Source organism: Phaethon lepturus, unplaced genomic scaffold (assembly GCF_000687285.1).
Source record: "Phaethon lepturus isolate BGI_N335 unplaced genomic scaffold, ASM68728v1 scaffold7755, whole genome shotgun sequence".
Classification (NCBI taxonomy): domain Eukaryota; kingdom Metazoa; phylum Chordata; class Aves; order Phaethontiformes; family Phaethontidae; genus Phaethon; species Phaethon lepturus.
This window is the reverse complement of record NW_010541134.1, coordinates 1901-29441: the sequence shown is the minus strand read 5'-3', so window position 1 is coordinate 29441 and position 27541 is coordinate 1901. Positions and strand designations below refer to the sequence as shown.

Genomic DNA, 27541 nt, shown 5'->3' with positions numbered 1-27541 from the left:
AACATTGGTGCTCCTGTGTTCAACTCCTATTCCTCCAATGCTACGGTAGGTGTTTTAAACAATTAGAGAATAGATAATTGAGATTATGAAAACTGAAATTGTGCTGATTTTTTGCAATAGCTTCACATCTATAATGCTCGTTTTTCCTGAGAAGAACGCGTCTCGTTTGTCTGTGATTCTGTTCTTCCACTCAAGATCTTGAGATCTGCCCCACTAATTTAAAAAACATCTTCCATACATACAGAAAAAAGTACCCGTTTACTGGGAACATGAAGAATTAATTTCCTATTGCAAAAGACTTCAGATCAAACTGGAAAAAAGTTATAAGCACTGTTGCAGACATGCAGATGTTTAAGTCATATTCATTCCCATTTCATCAGAGATCTACATTTTGAGGCACAGGATAACTTCTTGAAACTTACAAAAATAAGGTTTTGAAACTTAAACTACTATCAGGCTGCAGAAGTATGAAGGAACACATTGTACATGCTTTCTTCAAGTTTAAAATTGATTCCTAAATCCAAGTGATGTCATGCTGTTTTGTTACGTCCTTTATAAAATGGGGAACCCTTTGTATGATTATGCACAAAGAAGCGTTGCACAGAGGTGCCTACATCAGCAGTAGTCAAGACAACAAGTTCATGGTACACCAGATATTATAGGTAATGCCACATGGAGATGTTTGAGCTTAATTGCATGTTAGCACATCTTTGCATCCATGTGAAGCTTAACAGTCTGTTAAGCTTGAGGTAGAGCACCACAGTGACAGTTTATGTTGCTTCTGGAGGTCACTAGATTTGAAACCCTCAGAAGGCTTTTCAATGAACTCTGTGCTACAGACATTTTTATGTACAAGAACTAGCTACAGGAAAATTCTTCCAAGCATACTGCAAGCTAGATACAGTCTCTGTAAGAGTAATCAGGAAGAAGTTAACTGAAATTTAAGATGACTACTTCAAAATAAATAGGACTTGTAATTCTTAATACTTACTTAGTAAGATGCCGACATAATACATCTTTACAAATTGGTTGTTCAGCCAAAGTCAGCCAAAACTCACATGCCTCCAAAGCCACATTTTCATCTTGGTCCTGGGTCCTTTGAAGCATGTACTACACAATAAAACAAGTCACTTGTATAAGATGGAATTGTCCAGAAGAAGCTACCAGCATTGCAAAGTGCGTTCGCAAACCACAGAAATTTGGTTTCTTTGGGGTGAGGGGAAGAAACTGACCGCTTAAGGCTATCATGAGAGTAAGTTGAGAGACTTTTTTCTTAATGCCAGATGAATTGGATTCTAAATTTTGTCATTGCTTAAGTAAGAACATTATTACCAAGAAACTGCAGAGACCAGGATAATAAACAGTAGTTTCCTGTGAATAGATTTTTTAAAATTTTTGACTCCCCCGTTGCACTTTTGAATAAAAAAGTACAACCATACCCTTAGTAGGATGGAAATGCCTTTTATTTCCAGTACCATAAAAGAGCTTCCCTTCCAAATCTTCATTACCTGACAGGATGTAATTAAGTAGAACCCATAACAAACAAAAAAAGTCTCACATTTTTCTAGCATGAATGGTAATTCAGAGATTCAGTATCAAATCTTTAAGATTGCTATTAAAATTTAATTCTCCTTCAACCAAAAATAATCAAATACCTGCATAAACAAAAAGCCAAAGTAGACCACTGCTACATCAGCTTCTTATACACAACTCCCAAAACAATTTACAGAAGACTCTTGCAACTTCCAAAATAGCAATTTCTACATTCTTCCATGCCAGCCCTTATTTCTGAAACAGTTGGTTCTTCCATTCATTTTAGAAAATCTCACGAAAGTCCATGCAGCTACCTTTCCTCATACAAAGAAAAATCCCTCTTCAGTTGCTTCAGAATACCATTTTATTCTCAAAATTAAACATAATGGGGGACCTTTATTACCCTTATGCATTTCAGCGATGCAAGACTTGCCATGAACAGCACCCCTTCCAACAGAATTACACTAAATCACAAGCTTTTCCTAAAGGTTCACTATTCTCATTAAGAACTCAGTTAACAGAAATACTGCTCTATTCCAAGTTGTCAGCAGACTGCAGCATGGGAAAGTTGGAAAATGTCCTATTCATTGCAAGCAAGGCTTCCTTAATGTACTTTAAGCTAAGAGATTTGGCACTTGTGCCCAGAGGGCTTGAAAATCCACTATTTTGTTGTGGATTTATTTGTCAGAAAGACAAAAACATAATGACAAAAAGTAATCTGTTTGAAGACGCCCCTCACACTGTCATTTCCTCTTTAAGTATTTATTTTAAGTATTATCCTATATGTTCCATGAAGTTATATAGCACTATAAAAGGCTATTTAAACTCAGTAGTGTAAAATAGCCATATACACAGCCTGGAAAACCATAGCAAGTACAGTAACCCTAGTAACAACACAAAATATGGGAAGGGATTTGAAGGCTTTTAAAAAATATTATCATGCCAAATTTTAGTCAATACTTTTAATGATAAGCCTGACTTTAGGCAATGCAAATAGTTACTTTGTCACTATAAATTGAAAAATAGCAAAGGGAGATTATTCAGTACAATTTTGTGTAATCTGTAACAAACAATGTTGTGTTAGTCATGTTAAGTCAAACCATCAAGAAAAGAATAGTGGGATACAAAAAATATGAAGAACAGATCCTTTGAGCACTAGATTTTTAACATGATCTTCTCACTTGGGCTCGAGCAATGCCTGGCTGCTCCATCATGTAGCTCATCCTAGTCATTTCAGGATCAATTAACTTAAGAATAAACAACTGCCATATGCATTGCTGTCAAACACAATGTCAAGTTGTCAATTAGCTGAGAAGAAAGGTTTGCAATCTTCATCTTGAAAGAAGAGAATAGGCAAGTGCAAGAGTAACATACCTGTTCTGATGAACGCTTTTTGTTATTATTTCTGCTACTCCAATCAAGTTTTTCAGCATGCGAAGTGGGAAATGAGACTCACCTCAACTATACTAATCATATGAGGAAGCAAGCGATCCATTCGAACTTCCAGTAACATTACCAGAGCACGGCAAACATTTTTGCGTACTTCAGGCTCCTCATCACCAGCCAGTGCAAAAAGATTCTGTTGGAAAGCAGTACCAGTTGAAAAGCCTCAGTTCATCTAATTCAACTTATATTTGAATTGACATTACTGGAAAACTATGTGTAAGTGCAAACATGTACTTCTGTATTTTCCCACCCCACACCTCAGAATACCATTTTATTTCTCAAAGACACATGGTTTAGCAAATGAACTCTTTATACACTCTGTGTATTGTACACATAACCAAAACACTGTGTAATATTAGCACTGGCACAATAACAGTATTTCCTGGATTTTTTTTCTCCTAAACATAAATGAAATTCCAAAGCCAGAAAACTCCATCAGTACCTAACAGCAGCAAACCAAATACTCTAGATAACCCAAAAATACCACCCTTCTAATCTATGTTCAATAGCAGTATTCAGAGAGATCCAGACAGATTCAGTGATATGATGATTCCATCACAAGTAAGTGACAGACTGCTGCCACTACTTTTATACCCTCATGCACATCCTGGTTTTAGCTGAGGTAGAGTTAATTTTCTTCCTAATAGCTGGTATAGCGCTGTGTTTCACATTTAGTGTGAGAATAATGTTGATAATTGGGTCTAGTTGTTGCGAAGTAGAGTTGTAGTGCTTATACTCAGCCAAGGACTTTTCAGGTCCCCATTCTCTGCCAGCGGGGAGGTGCACAAGAAGCTGGGAGGGGGCACAGCCAGGACAGCTGACCCAGATTGGCCAACAGGATATTCCCCACCATGTAACCTCACACTCAGTAGGTAAACTGGAGTTGGCTGGGGAGGTGGGAACCACTGCTCAGGATGGGCTATTGATCACCAGGTGGTGAGCAATTGTTGCGTTGTGCATCACTTCCCTTTGTATATTCCTTTATCAGGAATACTGTAATTTTCTCTTTCTTTACTGTCCTATTAAGCTGTTTTCCTCTCAACCTGCAGGGTTTTTTTCATGGGGGATTGAGGGGGGCAGTATTCAGAGTGATGGCATCTGTCTTCCCAAGAAACTGTTATGCATGATTGAGCCCTGCTTTTCTGGAGATGGCTGAACACCTGCCTGCTGTTGGGAAGTGGTGAATGAATTCCTTGTTTTACTTTGCTTGCATGTGCAGCTTTGGTTTTCCCTATTAAACTGTTTTTATCTCAACCCACGAGTTTTCTCACTTTTACCCTTCTGATTCTCTCCCCCATCCCACCTGCAGGGGGTGGTGAGCAAGCGGCTGTGTGGTGCTTAGTTGCCAGCTGGGGCTAAACCATGACAATACAACAAGAGCTTCCACTACTTATGAGGAGGAAGTATCTTTCAAAATATTTTTTTGGGGCATGGAGAGAGCTTAAACTAACCAGCTCTGAGCACAAGCACACACAATGAACTCCAATCCATGGGGACTGAAGCTAAGGACAACCAGAAATGGGGAGTTCGGGAGTAGAGGGAGTTGTAAAACATAATTCAAAACTCTTGATAAATAAGATACGTAATTTGACTTAAGCCCCCAAAAAAGAATGCGCACCCACCTCAATAAAAGAATCTATGTGCAACATAAGAGCTTGAGTTCTGCTGATGATAAATTGATTGACGCATGCAACAGCATGAGACCTACAAATGGAACAGTTAAAATACACATTTTTCATGAGCTAAAAACATTTTCTAAATTGTACATAGGCAACAAAAACATTAGGAAGCAAATGATGTTTTTCAAACATCTTCTAGAGGCAAGAGGGAACAAATCTGCACTCTGTAGTATTACAAAGCAAAATTACTAAACCACATTTTAAGTACCACCTCATACTCTGATATATCTAATAAATATTTAAAAATAAAGTATTCAGTAAATAAAGAGAGCAGGATGACTACACCTGGCATATTTGTTCAAACAGTATGTAAGGATAGTCTTTGAGTATATTATGATTATTGATCTTCTCAGATTTTAACAATTCCATACAAGTCAATATGGTGAAATTCTGGCATGCCCTTCTTCATTTTTAAGTATCCAACTGCCTTTGCAATATTTTTAGTATTTAGTGAGGCCAATATATGTCAACAATATAGCTGTAGCTTAGAACAAACACACACTTGTGGTAGGATACATACTAAAACACCTATGGTAGAAACATACTAAGAAATGAAGCATTGGTTCTTCTATTCCATTTCATGCAAAGCCATTACTTACAGGTCTTTTTCATTCTAAGAGATACAAAAGTCAAATTCCTTAAGTAAAGGCACAAGGCAAAACCACCTGTAAAAGCCTTTGAAGATCCATTAAAGTATTTTTACTAGTTTAACTCCAAACTGCTATTCTGTTCAGACATTTCTTGGAAGGCTATCTCATAAGGCATTGTTCAAAAATTGCCTCTTGGCAAATTTAAATGCAAGGTCTTTTTCTGACACTACTAATAGTTTTCATACTCCAGCACTATGTACAGAAACCAGGCTTGGGTCAGCAGGTGGCTTGTTTTAAACTTGAAACTGGTTTAACAGTCTCAAAGCCACAAACATTGCAGCATAGGAAGAGTGAAAGACTTTATGATGTGGTAAGAAGAAAAGCCTGTTTTTCTCCATCTCTCCCAGCTCCAGAGAAGTATTAAGTTTATCTTCCCACAAAGGTAAGTTCATGCTTTGTTACATATTTTTCTTAGTGTGCACCTATTTTACATGAGTTTCTAAATCTTATTTGAATCCCACCATGATATATTCCAAGTTATATTCTTCCTTTTAGTCTTCACCATCTACTACTGTTGTCAGTAAAGAACTGCCACCTCCAATTTGTAGAATCTTTCAGTATGTTTTTCAAACAGGAATTAAAAAACACATTTCACAGAATCACAGAATGGAAGGGATCTCTGGAGGTCATCTGGTCCAACACCTCTGCTCAAGCAGGGCCACTTACAGCTAGTTGCACAGGACCATGTCCAGGCAGCTTTTGGTTATCTCAAAGGATGGTGAGTCCATACCTCTGTGGGCAACCTGTGACAGTGCTCAATCACTCTCACAGTAAAAAAAACCCCAAAACAACAAACCACAACTTTTCCTGATGTTCAGAGGGAACCTGCCGTGTTTCAGTTTGTGCCCATTGCCTCTAGTTCTGTCACTAGGCAGCACTGGAAAGAGCCTGGCCATGTCTTTTTTGCTCCCTCCTTTCAGGTATTTACATCCATTGATGAGCTCCCTCAGTCCCAGTTGTCTCAGCATTTCCTCATAGGAGAGATGCTCCAGACCCTTCATCTTCATGGTCCTTTGCTGGACTCTCTCCAGTATGTCCATGTCTCTCTTGCACTAGACAGCCCAGAATTAGACACAATACTCCAGGTGTGCCTCACATGGAAGACAAGGGGAAGGGTCACCTCCCTTAACCAGCTGGCAACACTCCAGCCCATGATACCATTAGCATTCTTTGTGGCAGGGGCACACTGTTAGCTCATTTTAGGGTAAAAGCTACTGTTCTTCATAATTAATATTAACAGTAACAATTTAATGCTGGAATTTTTCTTCTATCCTGTACTTCTGTTACTTTGGAGTTTAAGAGAGTTTTACAGTGAAAAGATGACGAATCCATTTAATTTGATTCAGCTGAAAGAGAAAGTTTCTAAGTTTTGGAACAGTTAGAGCAGAAAAAAATTTTCTGCAAGAATTCAAAAACTATTGTCAGCAAAAGAATTTTGACTCTCCCATTGCTGAAGTGATTACAAAATGAATGCAAACTTGTTCTTTCTAATCAGGATAGTAAGTTCTATCCACAGCACTGAATTTTTCATAATTGTAAGCAAATACTTAAAAGAAAGTTTCATTTTCAGAATCATAGTCTGATTGTACATTTGGAAGATGTATGAAGAGGTGAGATTGTTGTATTAACTAAGCAGACAAACACGGAAATTACTGATGCATGGAATTTCTGTGGATCTCTGCAGGATCATTTAAAAAAGCATGTTTTTAAACAGTTCTATAAAATAGCAACCTTGCTGCTCATGTAATTAAAATTTTAACAGGTAACTGTACTGCAGCACGTAAACCTACCTTATTTTTGGACTGCTGTGCTTGAAGAACTGCAAGAACTTAGGTATCATGATATTGAGTGGTCGGTCTAATACATCACTATCCAAAATTTCAGCAGAATCTTCACATATTTTCTGAAGAGCGCCAAAAGCACCCTGTTTAAAAAAATAAAATCTTCTTTCACATTCTGAAGAAAGCAAAATCCCAGGTTTTGTACAGAACAGGTATTTTAGCACAACACAGTAAATGTAGCTGTTTAGCACAGTACATGCAGCTAACTAAATATGGAGTTAAAATGAAACATTGTTATGGGCTTTTTATTTAGGTACTTTATACCAGCATCTGCAAGCTCTCAAGCTCAGTGAGTCAGTAATGGATAAGTGGTAATTTTAATTTTAGTATTTACTGCTCATCTAGTCAATCATGTTTTTAAAAATCCTTAAAAGCTAGTTGTTATCTGAGAAAGAAATGTCCAGGTGCAGAAGAATCCAATTTAATTACATATATAATTGTACTTCCTTTCCTTGTTTGTTATGTGGCAAAATGGTCAATTTGAGTTTCATTTTCAAGTTTTTTTTCTTTTTCCTGAGAAAGCAGCACTAACACACTACATAGCAGCATTGCATCTTGGAGCATTATCCTATCTCTGAGGATTATTTTATACAAAATGCTTTACACTTTCATGGAGACAGTATCAAGTAATTAAAAATTGTGTGATCATAGATATTTATTTTTTCAAATCAGACAAGGCTTTTTTTCTCCTCATAGTTTAAAACAGTTAAGTTGGTATTTATTTATTTTCCTTCACACACACCGAACAAAGCAGTTAATTTCACCCTGATACAGCAATGACAGATTGCTTTTCCAAATGAAGTTACAAAAAGAAGGAACATTACTTTTAAGTAAGAGAAAATTCAGGATCAGCTTGATGATGCTTAAAAAATTAGGCATCACAGCGTAGTAACTCCAGGACACTTCTCAGTTGAGATGCTACGACTACCCACCTGCAGTCTTATTCTGCTTTTGTGCAAAGAAAACAAATTTGTTTGAATGAACAGTAAGAACATGGAATGCAGGTAGAAGAAAAAGTATCAAATTTGAGCCACTGTTCTGAGAAGAATATATGTGCATGTATACACACACAATACTACATGTGTAGTGTCTATGAAGAGAGATAAAAATAATCAAATTCAGATTATAGTCTATTTTCTGTCAGTCTCCTTACCTCACAGGTATTGTAATCTTCAGAATCCAACAGGCTGCAAAGCTTTGGTAAGAGTTCAGGCCAATTCTGTAATTCCCCTTTTGAGGCAATTGTTGTTATCAGAATGCCTAAAGGAATCAAAGGGATGAAGGAAATCGTCAGATCTCATTTCCTTCACACCATTCATACAAATTTTTCTCATTTTTCTCGTCTCAAAGATCTAAGGAGTTAAGAAATTTCTTGTTTTGTTAAGAACTGGCATGCATAAAAAGATGTACATTTAATTACAAATGTTATTTGAAGGTCTTTGAAATGCAAAGGTGGGTTGTTCCTTCCTGCTATCATGAAGGGCTCAGGTGTGAGAAATCAAGCACAAAGTAACTCCAGTTAAGGAAATAATCCTGCCCAAACACTGCAGGGCAACTTTGGCTCTAAGTTTACTAAACACCGTACAAATCTTGACCTCCAGTAAATATAGAGTATCCACCTCAAGTCACCTCTTCTTATATTATGATACAAAAGCATGAATGTGGGAATCTGTCATTCAATAAACTTACAACCGAGTTGTTAAGTTATGTGTTCACAACTTTAAGGTGTTTACACAAAACATTAAGAACGCATTCTAAGACTAAGATACCTACTAAGAGCTTGCACACTATGGCAGGTCATCCAGTGATCAGATGTAGGGGTTGGCTGATTGAGATCCAGCAAACAGATTGGTCAGCCCAAAGAGTCACTAATTCTGTTTCCAGCACATACAGAAATCCCAGGAAAAACTAATTAGGTGACAGGAACAAGGAAGGCTGCTTATAAACTAGGACTGACGGTATATGAGTCCATTTTGCCTCAAGACAAAATGAAACAGGTAGCATAATCTGTTATGCTACTAACAGTTACTTCTAATGAGTATGAACACAGAAGAACTTGATACCACTACAACTAGTCATGACCCAAGCAACAACTGATGAAAAAAGCTTTCCTAAGCTTTTTCATTGAGCTAGTCACAATGTATCATTTTTCTTTGGAATAAAAATGTTAAAATTCCTGTTAAATACACAAGAATACAGGACAACATTACAGACCAAAGGACATTCTGGACAAGACACACAGTAACTAAAAGATATTTTGCATCATGTTTCCTTTGATGCAATAGGCTGGAGAACCCACAAAGACAAAAGGCAAAATTGAAGACAGAGGTAAAACACAATTTTACAGCTCCAGAAGTAGTTTGTATCCAGTTATCTTCATAACTGCAACTGAATAGAAAAGATTCCCCAAAGCCTATGGAGATCTATGGAGTCTTAAAGACTGCCTTTCTCCTGAATGTTATGGTCCTGCAAAGAACATCAGATGCATTAATAAAAAATATTATTTTACTGTTGCTGGATCTTAATGATCCACTTTTTGAAATTAAACTGAACTTCACAAAAAGAATAAAATAAATTAATTTTCTTGCCTCCTAGTCAAAGTACTTAAAATGCAAAATTGTCTCCTCAACTTAGATCTGGCACAGGTTTGTTTGTAGACTTAACACAAGTTCAGAAACAAACATTAAGAAGGAAATTCCTGGAACTCCTCTGGACTAATATGTGACAGAAGTTATATTATAAATCTCAAAGGGGTAGGTAAAGACTTGGCTGAAGATCTTTTTAAGGTCCTAGAAGTGGTTTCAGAGGATGGCAAATGGTCTGGCTATACTTGTAGTATGTGTAAGCTTTCACAGCTGGAGGAAAACCTATTTCAAAACTACCTTAAATGTTCTTCCAAAATGCTTATCCCAGACAGCAACAAGATAACCTAGAAGGTAGTACTTCCAGATGCATAGGCAAGAATTGACCTGAGGCCGCTGCCCCTTGCAACAGAGATGTATGCAGTTCAGACCACACACGTCACTGCGAACTTTCCGTGCAAGTCTGTACAGAAGAAGCCACCTTGCTAGTGTTTTTGAACTGAAAGAGAGACACTTTACTGGGGACAAAAAAATAACAACATCAGACTATCAGGAACTTAGAAGCAACAGATATAGCATTTGAAGCTTTGCAAAAGGTTTTAAGAACAAGAAGGAAACAGACACATAAAATTAAGTTTTAGGCACTTATGTTCATGTTAAAAGGAATCTTCATAGGCTTCTAATGAGCTTCATCTTCTTTCAAATGTGAATTTTCTCCCACCCACCTGCTGCTTTATTTGGCCAGCACGGAACAGAAGACAGAGATTAGCCTTTGTGGCTTTCTCTGCCACACTTCAGACATAGAAATATGGACATTAGAAGAATAATCAAAGTAAAGAAATAATCAGTTTAGTAGCTTGACAGCTTTTTGACAGGTTTGGGATAGAGCTGCCAGTTAAAACAGGCACTTGCTTCTGACCAACATACTAAGCTGCAGTGTTAGAAATCTGAAACAGAAAGTCTTTATAAAGATGATTTTTGATTTGGAATAAGCTTCAAAACAGTATTACATAAACTGTTGATATCTCACTTTGCAAATGTAAAACCTAATGAATGTAGCAGCTGCACTAATTGAGCAGTACACATACAAGAGAACAAACTCTGGAGGGATGTCAGAAATTGTTAGAAACATAAGGGTAGTTGTCATGACAGCATCATTTATATCACTGTTTCAATTACAAGCAACTCCAGTTTATAACACCAATTCTACAATAAAAAAACTGAACACAGAAAAAGCAGCTATGCTTCAGTACTCTCATGCCAATAACAGGACAGGGGGAAGGCTGGGTGTTTTAGGGTGGCCTTTTGCCTCCGTATCTCCTAAAGTTGATTTCTGAACACCTTGATTCTAAAAAGCTGGACTTCATAACAAAATTCCCCATTATAGGGCAATCACTAGCTTGCACATTCCTTCTGCTGTGAAGCTCTCTAGTTCCGCTGCTACTCAAACACTCAAACTATTTCCCCAGACTGTGTACTGGGTTTGCATGGCACGGTTTTGGTAGCAGGGGGGCTGCAGGGGTGGCTTCTGTGAGAAGCTGCTAGATGCTTCCCCTTTGTCTGACAGTGCCAAGGCCAGCTGGCTCTGGGATGGACCTGCGGCTGGCCAAGGCCAAGCCCATCAGCAATTGTGGTAGCACCTCTGTTATTACATATTTAAGAAGGGGAAAAAACCCTGCACAACTGCACACAGAAGAGAAGTGAGAACATGTGAGAGCAACAACTCTGCAGACACTAGGGTTAGTGAAGAAGGAGGGGCAGGAGGTGCTCCAGGTACCAGAAGCAGAGATGCCCCTGCAGCCTGTGGTGAAGGCCAGTGAGGCAGGCTGTGCTCCCGCAGCCCACAGAGCTCCATGGTGGAGCAGGTCCTGAAGGAGGTTGTGTCCCTGTGGGAAGCCTGCATTGGAGCAAGCTCCTGGCAGGACCTGTGGAGAGAGGAGCCCATGTTGTAGCAGGTTTGCTGGCAGGACTTGTGACCCCGCAGGGGACACACACTGGAGCAGCCTGTTCCTGAAGGACTGCACCACATGGAAAGGGTCCCAAGCTGGAGCAGTTCATTAAGGACTGCAGCCTGTGGGAAGAACTCATGTTGGAGAAGTTTGTGGGAGACAGTCCTCCACAGGAGGTACCCCTTGCTGGAGCAGAGGAAGACTATGAGGAGGAAGGAGCAGGAGAAACATGCAGTAAACTGACTACAACCCCCACTCTTCATCCCACTGCACTGCTCAGGGGGAGGAGGTAGAGAAAATTGGGATTGAAGTTGAGCCTGGGAAGAAGGAAAGGGTGGGGGGGAAAGGTATTTTAAGATTTGTGTTTACTTCTCGTTATCCTACTCTGATTTTTTGGTAATAAATTAATTTTCCCCAAGTTGAGTCTGGTTTACCTGTGACAGTAACTGCTGAATAGCTCAGGGGGAGGAGGTAGAGAAAATTGGGATTGAAGTTGAGCCTGGGAAGAAGGAAAGGGTGGGGGGGAAAGGTATTTTAAGATTTGTGTTTACTTCTCGTTATCCTACTCTGATTTTTTGGTAATAAATTAATTTTCCCCAAGTTGAGTCTGGTTTACCTGTGACAGTAACTGCTGAATAATCTCTCCCTGTCCTCATCTTGACCCACAAGCTTTTAATTACATTTTCTCTCCCCTGTCCAGCTGAGGGGCTTTGATAGGCACCTGGCATCCAGCCAGGGTCAACCCACCACAGCTTCCTTTCAAGCAGGAACTACACTAACATCCTGCCCAGACTAGAATCCTCAAGAAAGTTTTAAGAGCAGTTACAGATACTTCCTCAATAGATGTATTATTTCCTTGTAAGTTTGTGGGTACTCAGCACATGCAGTCATCTTTTTTGAACCTGAATCCTTATTTCAACATTAGCCCATAAGGTTTTAAAACCTGTACCACAGTACAGAAGTTCCACAGTTGCTCATTTGGGGATTAAAATAGGGAAAAGCTAAGTAAGGATGCAACAATGTGTAGCTACCATTTGGTGCCAAGTCACAGTTCAACTCTTATTGCCATGCTCATTCTCCTCAGAGGTGACTTCTGAGGATGGGATTAATCAGCTTGCCTCCATCTTGGCCAAAAGGTATCAGCTTTTGTCTGGTTAGCACTAGATACTAGAGACCACAAAGGAGAGTGCATGCTGCATTAAAGCTTCTCTGCTGCTATTTTGATGTACTTGCTCATCTTCCTCAGAATTCCAGAGATCTTATTTGCAATTGGATCTTTAAGTTAACAGTGCTTGAGCTGCAAAGACCCATACACATTTCAGAGTAGCTCTAATTAGCACATGCCAACTCATATGCTAACAAGGCAGCCTAGGTAGCTAGTAATATTTACACCTAGCTAGTACCAAGAGACCAGTGGGTACCAGACCAACCTCACTGTTAAGACAGAAGGCTACATAGATCCAACATTTGATTACTTCAAACAGCAGGTTGCAAAGCATGCACTAAATAGCAACTCTTACACAAGCATACAGTTCATCAGTTGCTACTCATCTTCAGAATTCACACATGCTTGAATAACCCCTGCAAGGATCACTTAAAGCTGAACAGTAATTGAGCTACTAATCCACAAACGATTCATACGAGGAGAAACCAAAGAATAACTACTTGAAAACAAACACCACCACCCCCAACAACCCTAAGACAGCAATTCAAATGGAGATGGAATATATTCTTTAGTCAGCTCCGTTGTACTCCATTGACAACTCCTATGAGCAAACAAGCAAGCGTGACTTCTACAACCTGAAATCACAATGTACCCTGCCACTCAAAGACTTGTTTCTACTGTCATTAAGAAAATGGAACATTAATAAAATTCATAGTAAAGCAGCTTCACAAGCAACAAGACAGCAGGAAAAAGCTAAGAGATGAGAATTTTTCTCTAGTCCATAACCCATTTGTCTGGAGAAGGAATCCTATAGAAAAAGCAAAGGATTCTAGAGGAGTAGTAACTGGTAGATTATTTTATACGAGGAGTCAGCTGACACAAGCTGAATTTCTTTCTGAACTGACACCCACCTCCATTTTCTCTGCTGTACTCAAATGTATATTTATTTTACTTTTTTCTAGTTTTGAGTGGACAAGGAAAATTACAATCATCGTAGTAATTGGAGGAAATTGTATTCTCAAAAAGCAGACAGAAAAAGCAACTTTACCTAGAAAGAAGTAAAAATAATGCAATTATGCATATTTTATGGAAGAGGAGTACTAAAACAAGGTATCTACAAAATCAGAAACTTCTCACTGGAACTAGATGATCTTTAAGGTCCCTTCCAACCCAAACCATTCTATGATTCTATGATGTTCTGTACACAACACTATTTACTGCCTTCTGACAGAAGCTATTTAAAAACAGAAACTCATTATGTGAATCTGTTATGCATGGTATGATGATTCCCTGAAGGGATATGTATGTGTGTGCATAAGAGGGGGGAAGGCACAAGAAATCAGCTAACAGAAGTGTTTCATTGATGCAAGCAGAGTACTGAAATAGTTCTGAAGTCAGACCTTTACCTTGCTCCTGTTTTTAGGTATAGAAATTGGCAGCAAGCTCAATTTTAGTAGATTCAAATAAACTTATGTTCAGTTGCATTTCAAGAGATTATGAACGGAATTGCCAAGTCAGTTCTAAGAGAATAGGAAGCAAGAGTAAATGTGACTTTTGTATATTCACACTAAAGATAAAATATCAACATTAAAACATGGTGAGGTTGTGACAATTATCAGAAGCAAACAGTTTTAGGAGTTCAGCAACTCTTTACATCACTAGAGCAGCTCTCACCCATATCAGTAACATTTTTAGTATGAAGACGACAGCCGTAAGAGCAAACTTACCTACAGTAGCTCTAATTAAAGGGGAGGAATCACCAATGTTGTTCAAACATTCACTTTTAATGAAGTCAGTTACACCATTGGGAAAGTTCTGAAAATGTGCTTTTACATTATTCTTCAAGATGAGGCCACTCAAGGAACGTGTCGGTTCATCTGCAACAGAAAATAATTACAGTCAGCCTTCAACCAGCTTATAGGAATAAGGCAGATTTCCAGAACAATGCAACAGCAAGGTTTATATAGAGATATTAATCTTACTTTCCTTATCTCTCCTTCCAACAACACTCATCAACCAATGTAGCAAAGCTTTTCAGGTTCAGAGTTTACTATTTCTGTTATTCAAACTCAGAATATCAGTATAACAAATTTTACATTTTAAAAGAAAGCTTTGTATAGAGATATAGGCAAGGAATAGATCTGAAGTCACAGGATATAGGAGACTCACGACAGACATTGGTCAGCCAAAGACATTCAGACATTCTGATTATACTCATTGGCTTGCTGCAACGCTGATACTGTAAGAAATTGATGACAAACTTGCTTTCACCTTGGTAAGATACAGAAGTGATGTAGGGATATGCAGTAAATACTCGACCCCCTACTGCCATAGTAGTAGTGTTCAATTTTTCTACAAAATAAGGTATTGTAATCCCTTCCAATTGTGGGTGTTTTATTATCTATTAAATTAATAATTAGAGGTAAAAGGGAAAAAAGTCTTTAAACAATATTAAAAGTGTTACATAGTGTGAACCCTAAGAAAAAAACAACCAGAATTGACCTGAACTGAGTAAGAATTTAAGTTTAGGCAACAGTGAGTTCTTTTCACTGAGCTCTTTTTGCCTGCAAATTTCTCCAAAAATACTAAGACAAGAGAAGGAATGGAAAGAGAACAGCCTAGATTTTTCATTTATATTGGAGCAGACTCATGTTTGGTTCTTCAGCTGAGGGCATGAATAACTTGGTATTACTTCTGAAATATGCTGAAAGTGAGGTCTGGATGTTCTACATAGAAAGGATTAGTTTACGGTGTAAGAAAATTTGAATTTACACTTTACAGCAATCCTAATCAGCACAGGAAATTCATTTTAATTAGCATTTTAGCCACTTGTTTGAACTTTTTTATATGAAGCCCTGATCTGGGTAAGAAATAAGGGCGTTCAAAGCTCTTTGTGCCAGGAATTAGTTTACACATGGATCTACTCCAAGGCCTTCAAAACTATTGACATCCCAACAGAAATAAGGATAAGCAAAATAAGAGAAACCACTTTCAAATATAAAGTACTTTCAAACTAAAGTGACTGCATTACAGCACAAAGTCCCTCAGTACACCCATGATGTCTGACTGACAAACTTTAAAGATAGTTTCTATTGTGATCTGTGCTAGTTAGAACAGAAACAGCACTTTTCAGAACAGGCGAGGGGTTTGCTTGGCTGATCAGAAATTAAAATTCATTTTAATCAACTGATTTTGAGTGTCAAAACCAGATTGCCATCATATACTTTCTAATCTTGTTTTTATGTTCATTTTTCAGTTCTCCTAAAGAAGCATTATTCATGCTCCATAACTATAGATGATTTACAAGCAAACATATCCTCTACATAGAATTCACTAACTTTATAAACCAGGAGCCACCCTATGCATACATATTTGAAACAATTCTGTAACTTCACCTACGCTATAGGTTTTAAATACCCACCAACTTCTAAACAATACAAAACTAAGTCATTCCACTTGCACAGCACTGCATTTCAAGGGCCAAAAACTCTTCTCAGAGAATGGACAAGGAGGGAGGGAAGGGGTTATTATTTTGAATAGTAATATTAAAGATTGGATGAGTGGACAAACTTCTCAACCACAGAACTCGGTTGTGAGATTGACAAGTATTACTACTATTATTAGTTGGCAAGTCAAATCAAGTAATTTTGCTTAAAGTTTGGAAGGTATCATTAATAAAGACCAGGTGGAGAATAACCTAAAGAAAGAAGTTTTTATTTCAACTCTTGATCAGTCTCAGGTTTGCCTGAAATACTCTCTGAATTAAAAGTAAAACCTCCAAATCAACTCTTACACCAATATAGTATGTCAAACTCTGCTTTACATAACTGTAATCTGTTGATAGGTACATACACCTCCAAGAAATCCAGTCCTCTGTAAATGATTATTAAGATTTAAAGTTGTGCCTGGCAAGGAAGGAAACCAAACAAGTCTTCCTGTAATTTCCACATGACTTAAAACCCTTGCAAGCCACAATAAACCATCATTGTCAGCAGCCAGTTAGACACAGAATACAATAGTTACTCATTCTGTATTAGCCAGCAGTAGCTTTTTGGGGTGAAAGAAGTCAGAGTGCCAGCCAAAGTCTGATTAGAATATGGAACATTAGCCACTATTAGTATAAACTCCAGCATGGAAATATTAAACAGTGCATTAAGGAAAAACATTAATCCTTCAGAATGCCTGGCTGCAATTACAAAGGCGACAAGGCAACAGCTTCCATTTAACCAAGCAGAGATACAGATGCTAAGTTCCTTGTGTCAGAAACAGGCAGACTAGCCAGCTGGTTTCAATAAAAATCAAGGTCACATCAAGGTGAAACTTCAGCACCACTTTTTTCTTCATGAGCTATCCTATGGTTATGTATGTAGCAGGATGAAACATCTTAAATCCATTCCTTTAGCCAAGATAACAGAAAGACTATTCTTCACAGTGTTTATCCCAGACCCACAACAAAGATTCCATGGGATTCATAAGTGAAAGTTGCTCCTGTTAAATAAATTCATGAAGCAGAAAAAGAGATCAAAACCAAAAAGTAAAACCCATTATCACCATACCGAGAGGTAACTAGCAGAAATCACAAAGATTGACTTATTGCTAAACAAACATCAACCACTTGAGCTAGAGAGACAAGGATATTTATGGAATCCAGGGTGTTCAACAACTTAACAGTTACACTGTCAGAAGAGAGTAATATAGGTCTGGATGGACTTCTTGCTGTAACACCAAGATTACAGGCAGATGGCCTAAAAGCTGAGTAAAACACTCTTTAGTCTTCATAGGTTCTATGATAAGTTCTGTCAGCCATATGCTTCAGCCATCAAACAAGATTGCAGTCTTGCCTCCTACCTCAGTCAGCCTGGCAGTATAGAGAGTTGACAAGAACATACTGTACAAGAAAAAAGAAAGCAAAGCAGACCTCTGGCATTTGATACCATTGTTGGTGCCAAATCAGTTCATCAGTGGAAGATTCCCCTCTCACATTGCCTGACTTTATAATAAAACCATATCACATAATCATCATTTGATATTGGTAAATTTTCAATTCTGTTGCAAGACAGCAATACTAGTTCCAGGTTTTAATGGTTTACATACAGAAAATGGACACACACCCACATTACAGATATCAATCAGTGCTTTTAAGAACTAGAATGTATCCTAAACCAGCCATATTTCCTCTGATGAGAGTTTGTATGTCATAGTGTGCATATGTGAAAGCAACAAGGGTTTTATAGCTCACCTGCAAGTCCAGGTGAGCATTTGTTTCACCATGCCTTTTCATCCTCTCTTCCTTAGCACATAACTTCCTAGATTGCTAAAAGAACTGACCACATGCTAACAGCACATATGAGACCATGCTGCTCTTACTCTTCCAAGTCATTTGAAATCCATCTTCAGTCTCTTTAGTTTTCAGTTTCTACCTATTACTTCATCAGCTTGCTTTCTTCAGGGAGGGAGGAAAATGAAGGGGAACTGTGAGTGCTTGCCGCTTTGGAGTGCTTAAAGCTCCTGAGATTTAAAGCTTGCCAGTCAGAATTAACTCTGAACAGTAGTATATCTACTGATGCAGAGAATAACATCCATTACTTGATGTAAATGCTTTTTCCTTCGAGATGCCAAAATAAAAGTTAGTACTGTTGAATCTGTATTTGCTTGAACAGCCAGTGTGTGCCACTTCACAGATGAAGCAGATAACCTCACTAGGAAGGAAAGGTGTTGCCCACTCCAGTGCTGCAGGGCTAAGCTGTTATAAGCTGCCTATACTGAGCTGAATGCAAACTGCAGTCGTCATTGGTACTTATGACTCTGTCAGGGCACTGCTGCTCCTGAATACCTTTTGAAGGCAGAAGGCACAAGCTGAGTAAAATCTTCATGTGGTTCTGAAAAGTGAGAATTATGTCATTATAGAAGGAGAATAAAAGTTTAAAATGCTTTGCAAATGCAGTAGCAATGCTTAGCCAGTTATTGATACTAGCATCAAACTGTGGGATCAAGATGTGCCTTTACATGGCTCTTTAGATTGCTTTCAGTAAGTATACTCAATTCTGGAGCTGGCCAAAAACACTATGGGCACTATTATTGGTGGTACTGAAAAATATTTGGGTATTTTCTGGGTTCCAGGCCCTTTTGGCATTAAAGGAAAGGTGCTTTTACTTGCACATGAGAAGTACTAATAGACCTTCTTTTATAAGGCTACATTCAGCTTCATAAGTGTTCAGCTAACCAATTGCATCTGCCCCAGCACTGCAAGATAACAAACACAGCAGAACTGTTATATCATCCTAATGCCTCACAACAAGTCTGTTTTCTGAAAATCTAGAAAGACGTGGTAATGTTGCTTCATAGGAGCCATCATAGTCTAAATCAGACACCAGCACATAGCCTTGTTGAGTAGGAGGCACCATTTTTTCAGGTAGAAGGCACCTCAGAACTGCACTGAATCAAGTACTGCTTGATGGACAGAAGTACCTTTAGAAATCACATCAGTGAAAGTTTCCCTTTCTATTGGAAAATACCACATGTTGATGCTTGATAGTTACATTGTAAGCACAGTTAGATTTGACATGAGAAACAACCAAACATTACTAAGTAAAAGAGCTTGACTTAAAGCATACAAAGAAATACCCCTTGAAGCAGACTATATTCAGCTCATAAGACACACTAAGGAAAGGTTTCAAATAACTGGCTAAATACCTCCAACTTACCCCCCCCCCAAAAAACTTACCCCCCTTAAGAATCAAGGGAAAGCCTGACAACCTCTGTCCCTTCTCTCCACAAGCTACTTAAGAGAAAAATTCCAAGACTCACCCCCAAAATGCTTACAGTGAACAGCACTTTTGAAGAACCTAAACCAATATGATTAAGTACATGAAGGTACTAGGCTAGTCAACAGGCCAAAACACTCCAAAGCTGCCTGGGAGGACTCCCAGCAAGGTACAGCGCATGGACCTGCTTCTAGCGTACACAAGGCTCCTCAGGTGGTCACCTTGCAGAAGCCTAGAAACAGGTATCTCCAGGAGTGCACTGGCCTCCTCTGGAGACAGGTGAATTCCCAGGCAGCAGCCCCAGACTCTAGGGTATCTACCCCAAGAGCATTTTGGATGTTGAGGGAAAGCCCATGGCCTGTAGGTCCCCAGGAATTCTCCTAGGCATCTTCTGGAGCGTGTTAGGCTCCTCTGGAGATAGGTGAATTCCCAGGCAGCATCCCTAGACTCCTCCAAGGTTACCTGAGGAGTTTTGGCAACATTAGAGGCTGTTCCATTCCTGTTAGCTCCCTGGGACCTCTTGCAGGTATGTTCAGGAGCATTTTTATTTCTTCTGGACACAAGCAAATTCCCAGGCAGCAGCCCCAGACTCAAAGCAACTACTCAAAGACCATTGTGTATGTTGAGGGGGAAGATTCATGCCCAGTAGCTCTTTGGAAATCTTCTCTATGATCAAGAAGCTTGTTATTTCACTTGCTCTTTTTCAGCATTTTCCTTGTTTTTTAGAGATAATAATGGAGATCCCACACTGATTCTGGATACTTAGAATAAGGAGCTTCAGGAAAGCAATCCTGAAGCATTGAATAACATAATGCAATCCACTGGATAATGTCAAAGTTTCTTTCCAGACTTAAAATAAATAATCTGTTACTTCTCACATGTGGTATATATGCCATACAACTACTTAGGAGAAGCCTTTTCTTTAAATCTGCACTAAAATATCCCTATAGAGGCATATAAAGGAAGAATTAGCAAGCATACAGGGAAAAACCATGGAATTCTTAATGATCTGACAAAATTCATTATCTCATAACTTGGTTTCCCTCAAGATACTTACACACCTCAATTACTTTATGCATTAATTACTAAAACCCAGTCAGGCTTAACTTTTTGTAATTCTTTGTACATCTGAATTTAAGGAAAAAATGTTTTGTTGTTAAGTAGGACACTACATATGTTATGCAGCATTTTAAACTGCAAAGGTACATTTAATCTGACTAACCTCTGAATTGTAATGCAGATTCACTCCTTGACAGTTATTTTAGTATAGTTAATAATGACATAATGCAGGATGATGGTAATGGGGGGTGAGTGGTAGGGGGGCATTTGTTTTAATTATTTTTTTTTAACCACTTTTCTGGATTAATCCTGCTCACAAAAGATACCTTCCTCAAACTGGTAGCTGGAAAATTAATACCTGATCTCACACAGTAGTCTTTTTCTTGCTCAGCTTCAAAGACCTTTCAACACCAACATGCTACAAAAAGTTCACAGTGGAAAGGACTCATGAAAACTGCTGTCCAGGTCAAGTTTAAATTCCAACACTTATCATAAAACATTCACATCAAACACACAAGACCACTTTGGATCCCAGTACCAGTTTATAAAAAGCCATTTCAAATTCTGCTTGCAGGGCTAGATGAATTATTAGTGTCATGACTACCAGAAAATAAATTACCATCTGTGTGGACTTCTGTTGAAACAAAAACTCGGGGGGATGGGAACAGGACCTTCCTCCATGGTAATGGTCCATGTCAAAGTAAGGTACTCGGAATGACTAAGTCATCACATGAACAAGACAGTGACACTGCTCTGTCTTCAACTGGGTTATAAAATTCCAAAGCATTTTGGAAATAAACTTAAAAACCATCCTTAAAGCCTATGACAAAAGTACTAAAGCAGTGTTCTCAATCCCAGCTCATTCACCTTCAGCCTAAAAGTTAAGTCTCAAGTATTCCGACCGTTGACTGCAACAGCCTTACACCAGGCCATGACCAATCCCCTGAGATAATACTCCGAGACCAAAGACTAGAGTTCCCGCATTAGGATAGGGAGAAGAGTCATTCACTAAAACACAGTCCAAGATCAGAATCACAAAGGCTTGTATAGCTGCAAAAGGATAGGTAACTACAGCTATACAGGCCAGCAGAAAGCCACCTGGACCTGTCATGTCCTCTGTCTCTTGTGTAAGAAGGACAAAAGGTAGATCTGAGAAAGGACATGTGTGTTTTGGGAATAAGGATGAACAGTCTGAATCTTAACAAGACTAGATACCATACCAGTAGTTCTGTTCTTTTTTTTACCACATTAGAGACAATCAGGTATGTCAAATCTTACCTAAGAAGTGGTAAGCTTTGACACCACTTCTGTTCTTGCAATTTTGATATAAAACCTCCCACCAACATCAGGCCAAGTAGAATGCCACATTAATTCTAAGCCCATACAAAGAGAGCTTCCCTTTTTTGCTCAGAGGTGTGAAGATGACTGTCAAAGAATGGATACATGCAGAAACATAGCAGGAATAGTCTGCAGAGATTACAAAGTCTCAAGTTAGTTTCTCCTTAGAGTTGGACACAGAAATGCTACCAGAAGGCAACACAGTAGTCCTCCCTGATGCAAGTAAGGCCCTGTCATCTCACAGTGTGCTGATACAATCTTGCATCAACAAATTATGACAAGATTATGACAGAGTCATCACACTCAATGCTCCCAAAATGGCAAATTAAGATTTATGAACACTAAAGAGTATTCTTGGTGAATGACAATGGACAGCCTCTTTTGATAATTTAGTACAAGCCAGATCCACTTCTCATTCACCAAATTCAGGATGCTGTGTGAGATAAAGCATGGTTAAAAATAATAAGAAAACACCAATGAATTCGCAAAGTTGTCCTACAAAAGGACAAGACAGATGAATTAAGAAGAATGCTATTTCTGTCAGTCTATTTTAGATGGGGAAAAAACATTAATTTACAGAAGGTATAAACAAAGCAAGGCTTTGAAACAGACAACTTTGGGAATTTCATCATTCTAGTCCACAAGGTCCAAAACAAACTCAGAACTTCCACTTACAATATGAATTGTCTGTATTATGACACCTAGAGGTTCTTCCTCTGACCTGCCTCATGCTTCAGATGTCTTGGACAACTGCCTCAATGTACCTTAACTAGAGGCTAGAACTGGCCTCAGCAAGACAGCAAGGAGGCTGCAGTTAGGACATCACTTTCTCATATTTTCTTTCAAGGGAACAGATTTGGACTACAGAAGCACAAATGCTAACAAGGAAAAGAGGATTTAGACGCATGACTGGGAACAAAGAAGGGAAGCTGCAGGTAAGCTAAGACATCAACAGAGGCAAAGCTGATACTCCCTTGCAGCACTGGATTGTTTCAGTCAACCACACAAAATACAGAAAGTGACCTGAGAAGCAGCAGCAACATGCACACACTCCAGAAAACAACTTATTAACAGAATACAGAAGCCTACAGGATTCTGAGCTCAGCTCAGGGGACAGCAGAAAAAAAAACACCACCACCAAAACACCACCAAACCACCAGTAAGGCAGTGCAGCCTTATACCTGCCAAACCATGAAGGAACAGCTAAAACTAAAAGAACAGCTAGGTAATAATTTAATTTACAGAAAAATTAGTAAAACCAAGCTTCTTTCATTGAGATATTTTTCCGTTAATCTGGACTCCATCTCACCCAACTAAGGAAGATCTGAGCACCATGCTTCCTGGGAGGTACATTCCAGAGACCTACCCTTAATGGCTTGGGATCATATTTTATTCCATCAGTCTGCCTACTGTCTGACTTCCAGGACTGAATGCTACTTCCTTGACACTTCTTATATTCTGTGATATTTGTAACATTTGGGTTCGTCCAGATTCACAACACTATCTTTAGAAATGAACACTAGTTGAAAGAAAAAAAAAAGCAAGTGCTCAAAGCCAGAGCACGTATATGCCATAGTTGCAAGCCAGGCCGTATAATTTCCTTGATGAAGTGGTAGCAGGGCAACACTTGTTTCCAGGAAGACCCAAGCTTGACAAGGTCCACAGAATTTAAAAACAAACCCAAGAAAACCACCGCATGTGCATAGGAGTACCACAATAGACCTAAAACCAGCAAGTCACAAGCATTCAGACACAGAAGCCTGATAAAGCTAACAATGGAGGAAAAACGAAGTTACAGTTTTTGCAATGGAAAATACCCCTGGTACTAAAACAAAACAAATTCCCTACAAATAAGATTTACCTAAGTATCTCAGAGGCAGGCCCCAGTGAAACAGACAGCTTTGCAAGCAAAGTTATTTGTTTGCAGAGGCCTAATACTCAGGCCAAAGATAATTTGGTACAGCCCCCACTGCAGTAAAATGAGGCTATTTAACACACATTTCAATGAACCATTACAGAATTCCAACATTCAGGAGCTGTCACCTAAATGTATCCTTAAGCACAGTTTTCTCAGTAGTGGTTTCAACAGTGGCAAAAACTGAATCAAAGGTTAGTCTCATCTGCTATGAAACCAAGCTCTTTTTCCTCATGCATTACCTAACACCTTAATTTTTATTGAGTAAGCTGTCAGTGATGCTGGAAGCTTATTTTCATGGCTTCTCCTGCTGGGATGGCATGGCAACAACAAAAACATGAACTTCCAACGCTATGACTATCTATGCTTTGATCTGTGGTGTAAAGCACACTAGTTCTTTCCCATACCCAACAAACTTGGCAAGGCTGTAGGACAGACCACCAACAGAACCCTCTTCAGGATGGGAAAGGAAAAACTGTTCTCCCAGTTGTACTGAAGAGAGTTATCCAACTGATGAGTCCATCACATTTTCCCCTGGTCCAAAAGAGGATGCAAGAGTATTGTAGCTACTGAATAGCAGTTCTAACGAACGACCTCTTTACCTTGCTTGGGCACGACTAATGAAGGACTATGGAGGGCTGTTGGTTGGATTCAAAGCAAATCCAACCAACAGTCTTCCACTGTCCCTTATTAGTCCTACCCAAGAAGGTAACATGACATTCAGAACTTGGCAGACTTTTAGAACAGAATGAAAGGGAAATTAGCAAGTAAGGCAGTGTTAGAAAACAAATTTGGGAAAAAAACTGGAACACTCTTCTCATCATACCCTTTGTACAGACTCCAAATCCCACTACCAGACTCACTCTGCTTTTCATTTTCCTGTTGATGGTATAAAGCACATGCTGTATCTACACTGGCACCTTGCTCAAAAATTTAATACCCTGGTTGATGTGTATCAACCAGGTCTTGAAATATCTCTCTCGTACTTGAGGTCCCCTAAGGCCTTACAGGTGATCAGGAGACTTCCCACATAGCACACACAAAAACATTGGGATATACTCCAGCTTCAAACATGAAAATATACTTTCTTCCTCCCCTCCATTTCCCTCCTTCTGAATTTAGCTGACAGTACAACAAAAAAACTAGTTAAAACTTAAGATAAATGTTCTTGCTGATTCTTTGAATGTTACAGGGACACATGTAAGTAAAAATCTAATTCAAAGGGAAAAAAGCAAGATCCAGAAACTCAGAGGTGAAACACTAGAAGGCAGAAAAAGCACTGGCAGCAGGACACTAAGGAAAAAGCCTGAGAAAACAACCCAAACAATCGAACACACTAATTACAAACAAATATAAAGAAGCCACATGTGCTAAAATAGATCTTCACACAAATTTCTTTCACTGTCAGAGACCTCAAAAATCAGTAGCTGTAGTACACTGGAAAGAATCTTTCACACACCTTGATCATTAATAATGAATTGTCTGAATTTACCAACTGGTAGAGACTACACAGTATGCCATATGCAGTTTGTTGTAACATTCATAAGACAACAGTAAGTAGCCAGTTGATTTCTAACTATTTTGCTAGAATTAAGACTTCAGAATGAAGATTCTGACAGACATCATCTTCAGACAACTCTAGTATATGTTTAACAGTCTCATTACTAGGGAGATCATTACCATAACTGAATTTAGCAGCATGTTTTATAATGTGTATAGTCATGATTCAAAGTTATTCCAGAATTTCACTGCAGTCTGATAGAGGTATGATGCTCCAACATTTCTGGGAAGATTTCACAGAACAATTAAAAAGGAATCTATCCCAAGGCTGAAACTACAGGCACAAATAAGTTATCAGATTTTTTTCCACAAAGACTCCTGAGAGGATAAACGAGTTCTACATGACTACGGAGCTCAACTAACCAGCAAACTGACTACAGGCATCAGCTTCCTGTTTCTTTCAAGCTAAATAAAATCAATTTTAAAAAAGGCAAAAAAGTAGAATAAAACAGTCAATATCTCAAGAACTTACCTTCAGACTTCAATTTCGTAAGAACAAAAATCAGGTAGTTGTTGAAGTCTGGATACTGATTAAGTTGTTCTAGTTTCTGAAGAGAGAAACTGTTAAGGAATCTGCACACACAACAGTTACAGCTTCCTGGATACAAAGATTATTAAATGAGTTACGTACTGCTGCATCACTTCAATCAGTTGTGACTACAAGCTCAAAATATACAGAGTATGAACAATCTAAAAAACAGTTTCTCTAATTTTCTTACTGAAGCAATAGCTTCTTGTTATGGGGAAATCTGAAAAAAATCCAGGGACAGACACAAATTAATAGATCCTCAAAAATATCTGTAAAGGCACTAAAAAAGCTTCCTCTGTATAGTTTTGGATTTCAATATTTACACTTAGAAGTCTGCCAAACCTAGGGAATCCACTGAGACTCAATCCCATAATACATCTTTTCTCTGATAAGCTACTCATTTTAGTATTAGACATACACTTTTTTATGATGCTAACTAGTCATAGCCTGAGCTTTCAGCAATGAGAACCTGTTTAATTGTAAAGGCACAGATAGTTGTACCAAGAAGTTCATGCTTACCAGTCTCATTAAAAAACCCCAAATGACAAAACACTCCTTAGTTGCAGGAAGAATTATTATGTTTCTGAACAGCTGTGAAGGTATGTAGTTTTTTTTTCCTAAAATTTGTCATTACTTCTGCCTCAAGTTTCCCAGTATTCTGCTACTGCTTGGCTAGAGCAGGGATCTGGCATTTCCCTTGTATCCTATTCTCACTAACAGATATTCTGCTCAACAATAACTTTAAGCCAGTGCAGTGTGACCTCTAAGTTACTAAACCTACTAGCTATCATTAGTATGGCAAAAAAATCAAGGCACTTAAAAAATGATTTTTAGAAGTAAGATTATATGCTTCCTAGGCATTTACTTTACTTGTTGTTTAGCTAAATCTCTTAACATTCAAAGTAACTGGACCTTAGCCAAATATATGCATGTTAAGACTTGATCCTCAGTAAATCCCTTCCAGTTCTAAAAGGATCAATTTCCTTCCAATGACCAACAGCCACTGTCTGAATCACAAACTTAAGATACTCCATTTTTAGATACTTAGGTGTGGTGGGTGACCCTGGCTGAACACCAGGTGCCCACCAAAGCTGCTCTATCACTCCCTGCCTCAGCTGGACAGGGGAGAGAAAACATAATGAAAAGCTTCTGGGTCAAGATAAGGACAGAAAGAGATCATTCAGCAATTACCCTCACACATAAAATAGACTCAACCTGGGGAAAATTAATTTATTTCCAATCAAATCAGAGTAGGATAATGAGAACTAGAACCAAATCTTACAACACCTTCCCCCCCCCTTACTCCTGGGCTCAACTTGGCTCTTGATTTCTCTCCCTCCTCCCCCCAAGCATTACAGGGGGATGGGGAATGGGAGCTGTGGTCAGTTCATCACACATTGTCTCAGCTGCAACTTCCTCCTCAGGGGGAAGACTCCTCACATTCTTCCCCTGCTCTAGAACGGGGTCCCTCCAACCAGAAACTTCTCCAACATGAGTCCTTCCCACAGGCTGCCGGTCTTCCCCAAACGGC

General features: G+C 38.7%; 1 protein-coding gene across 1 annotated transcript in view; it reads right to left on the bottom strand.

Annotated features, from left to right (window-relative positions):
• LOC104621210 (transportin-1-like) overlaps positions 1-27541 on the bottom strand; it is a gene marked incomplete at its 3' end in the record, with an annotated part of 50213 nt that overhangs the window by 22250 nt on the left and 422 nt on the right. The window contains exons 2-8 of the mRNA XM_010287637.1: positions 25954-26079; positions 14573-14722; positions 8303-8409; positions 7099-7232; positions 4602-4683; positions 2990-3112; positions 992-1110 (exon numbers count right to left, since the gene is read on the bottom strand). Coding sequence (XP_010285939.1) covers positions 992-1110; positions 2990-3112; positions 4602-4683; positions 7099-7232; positions 8303-8409; positions 14573-14722; positions 25954-26079 — 841 coding nt within the window. The remainder of the gene's footprint in view (positions 1-991; positions 1111-2989; positions 3113-4601; positions 4684-7098; positions 7233-8302; positions 8410-14572; positions 14723-25953; positions 26080-27541) is intronic.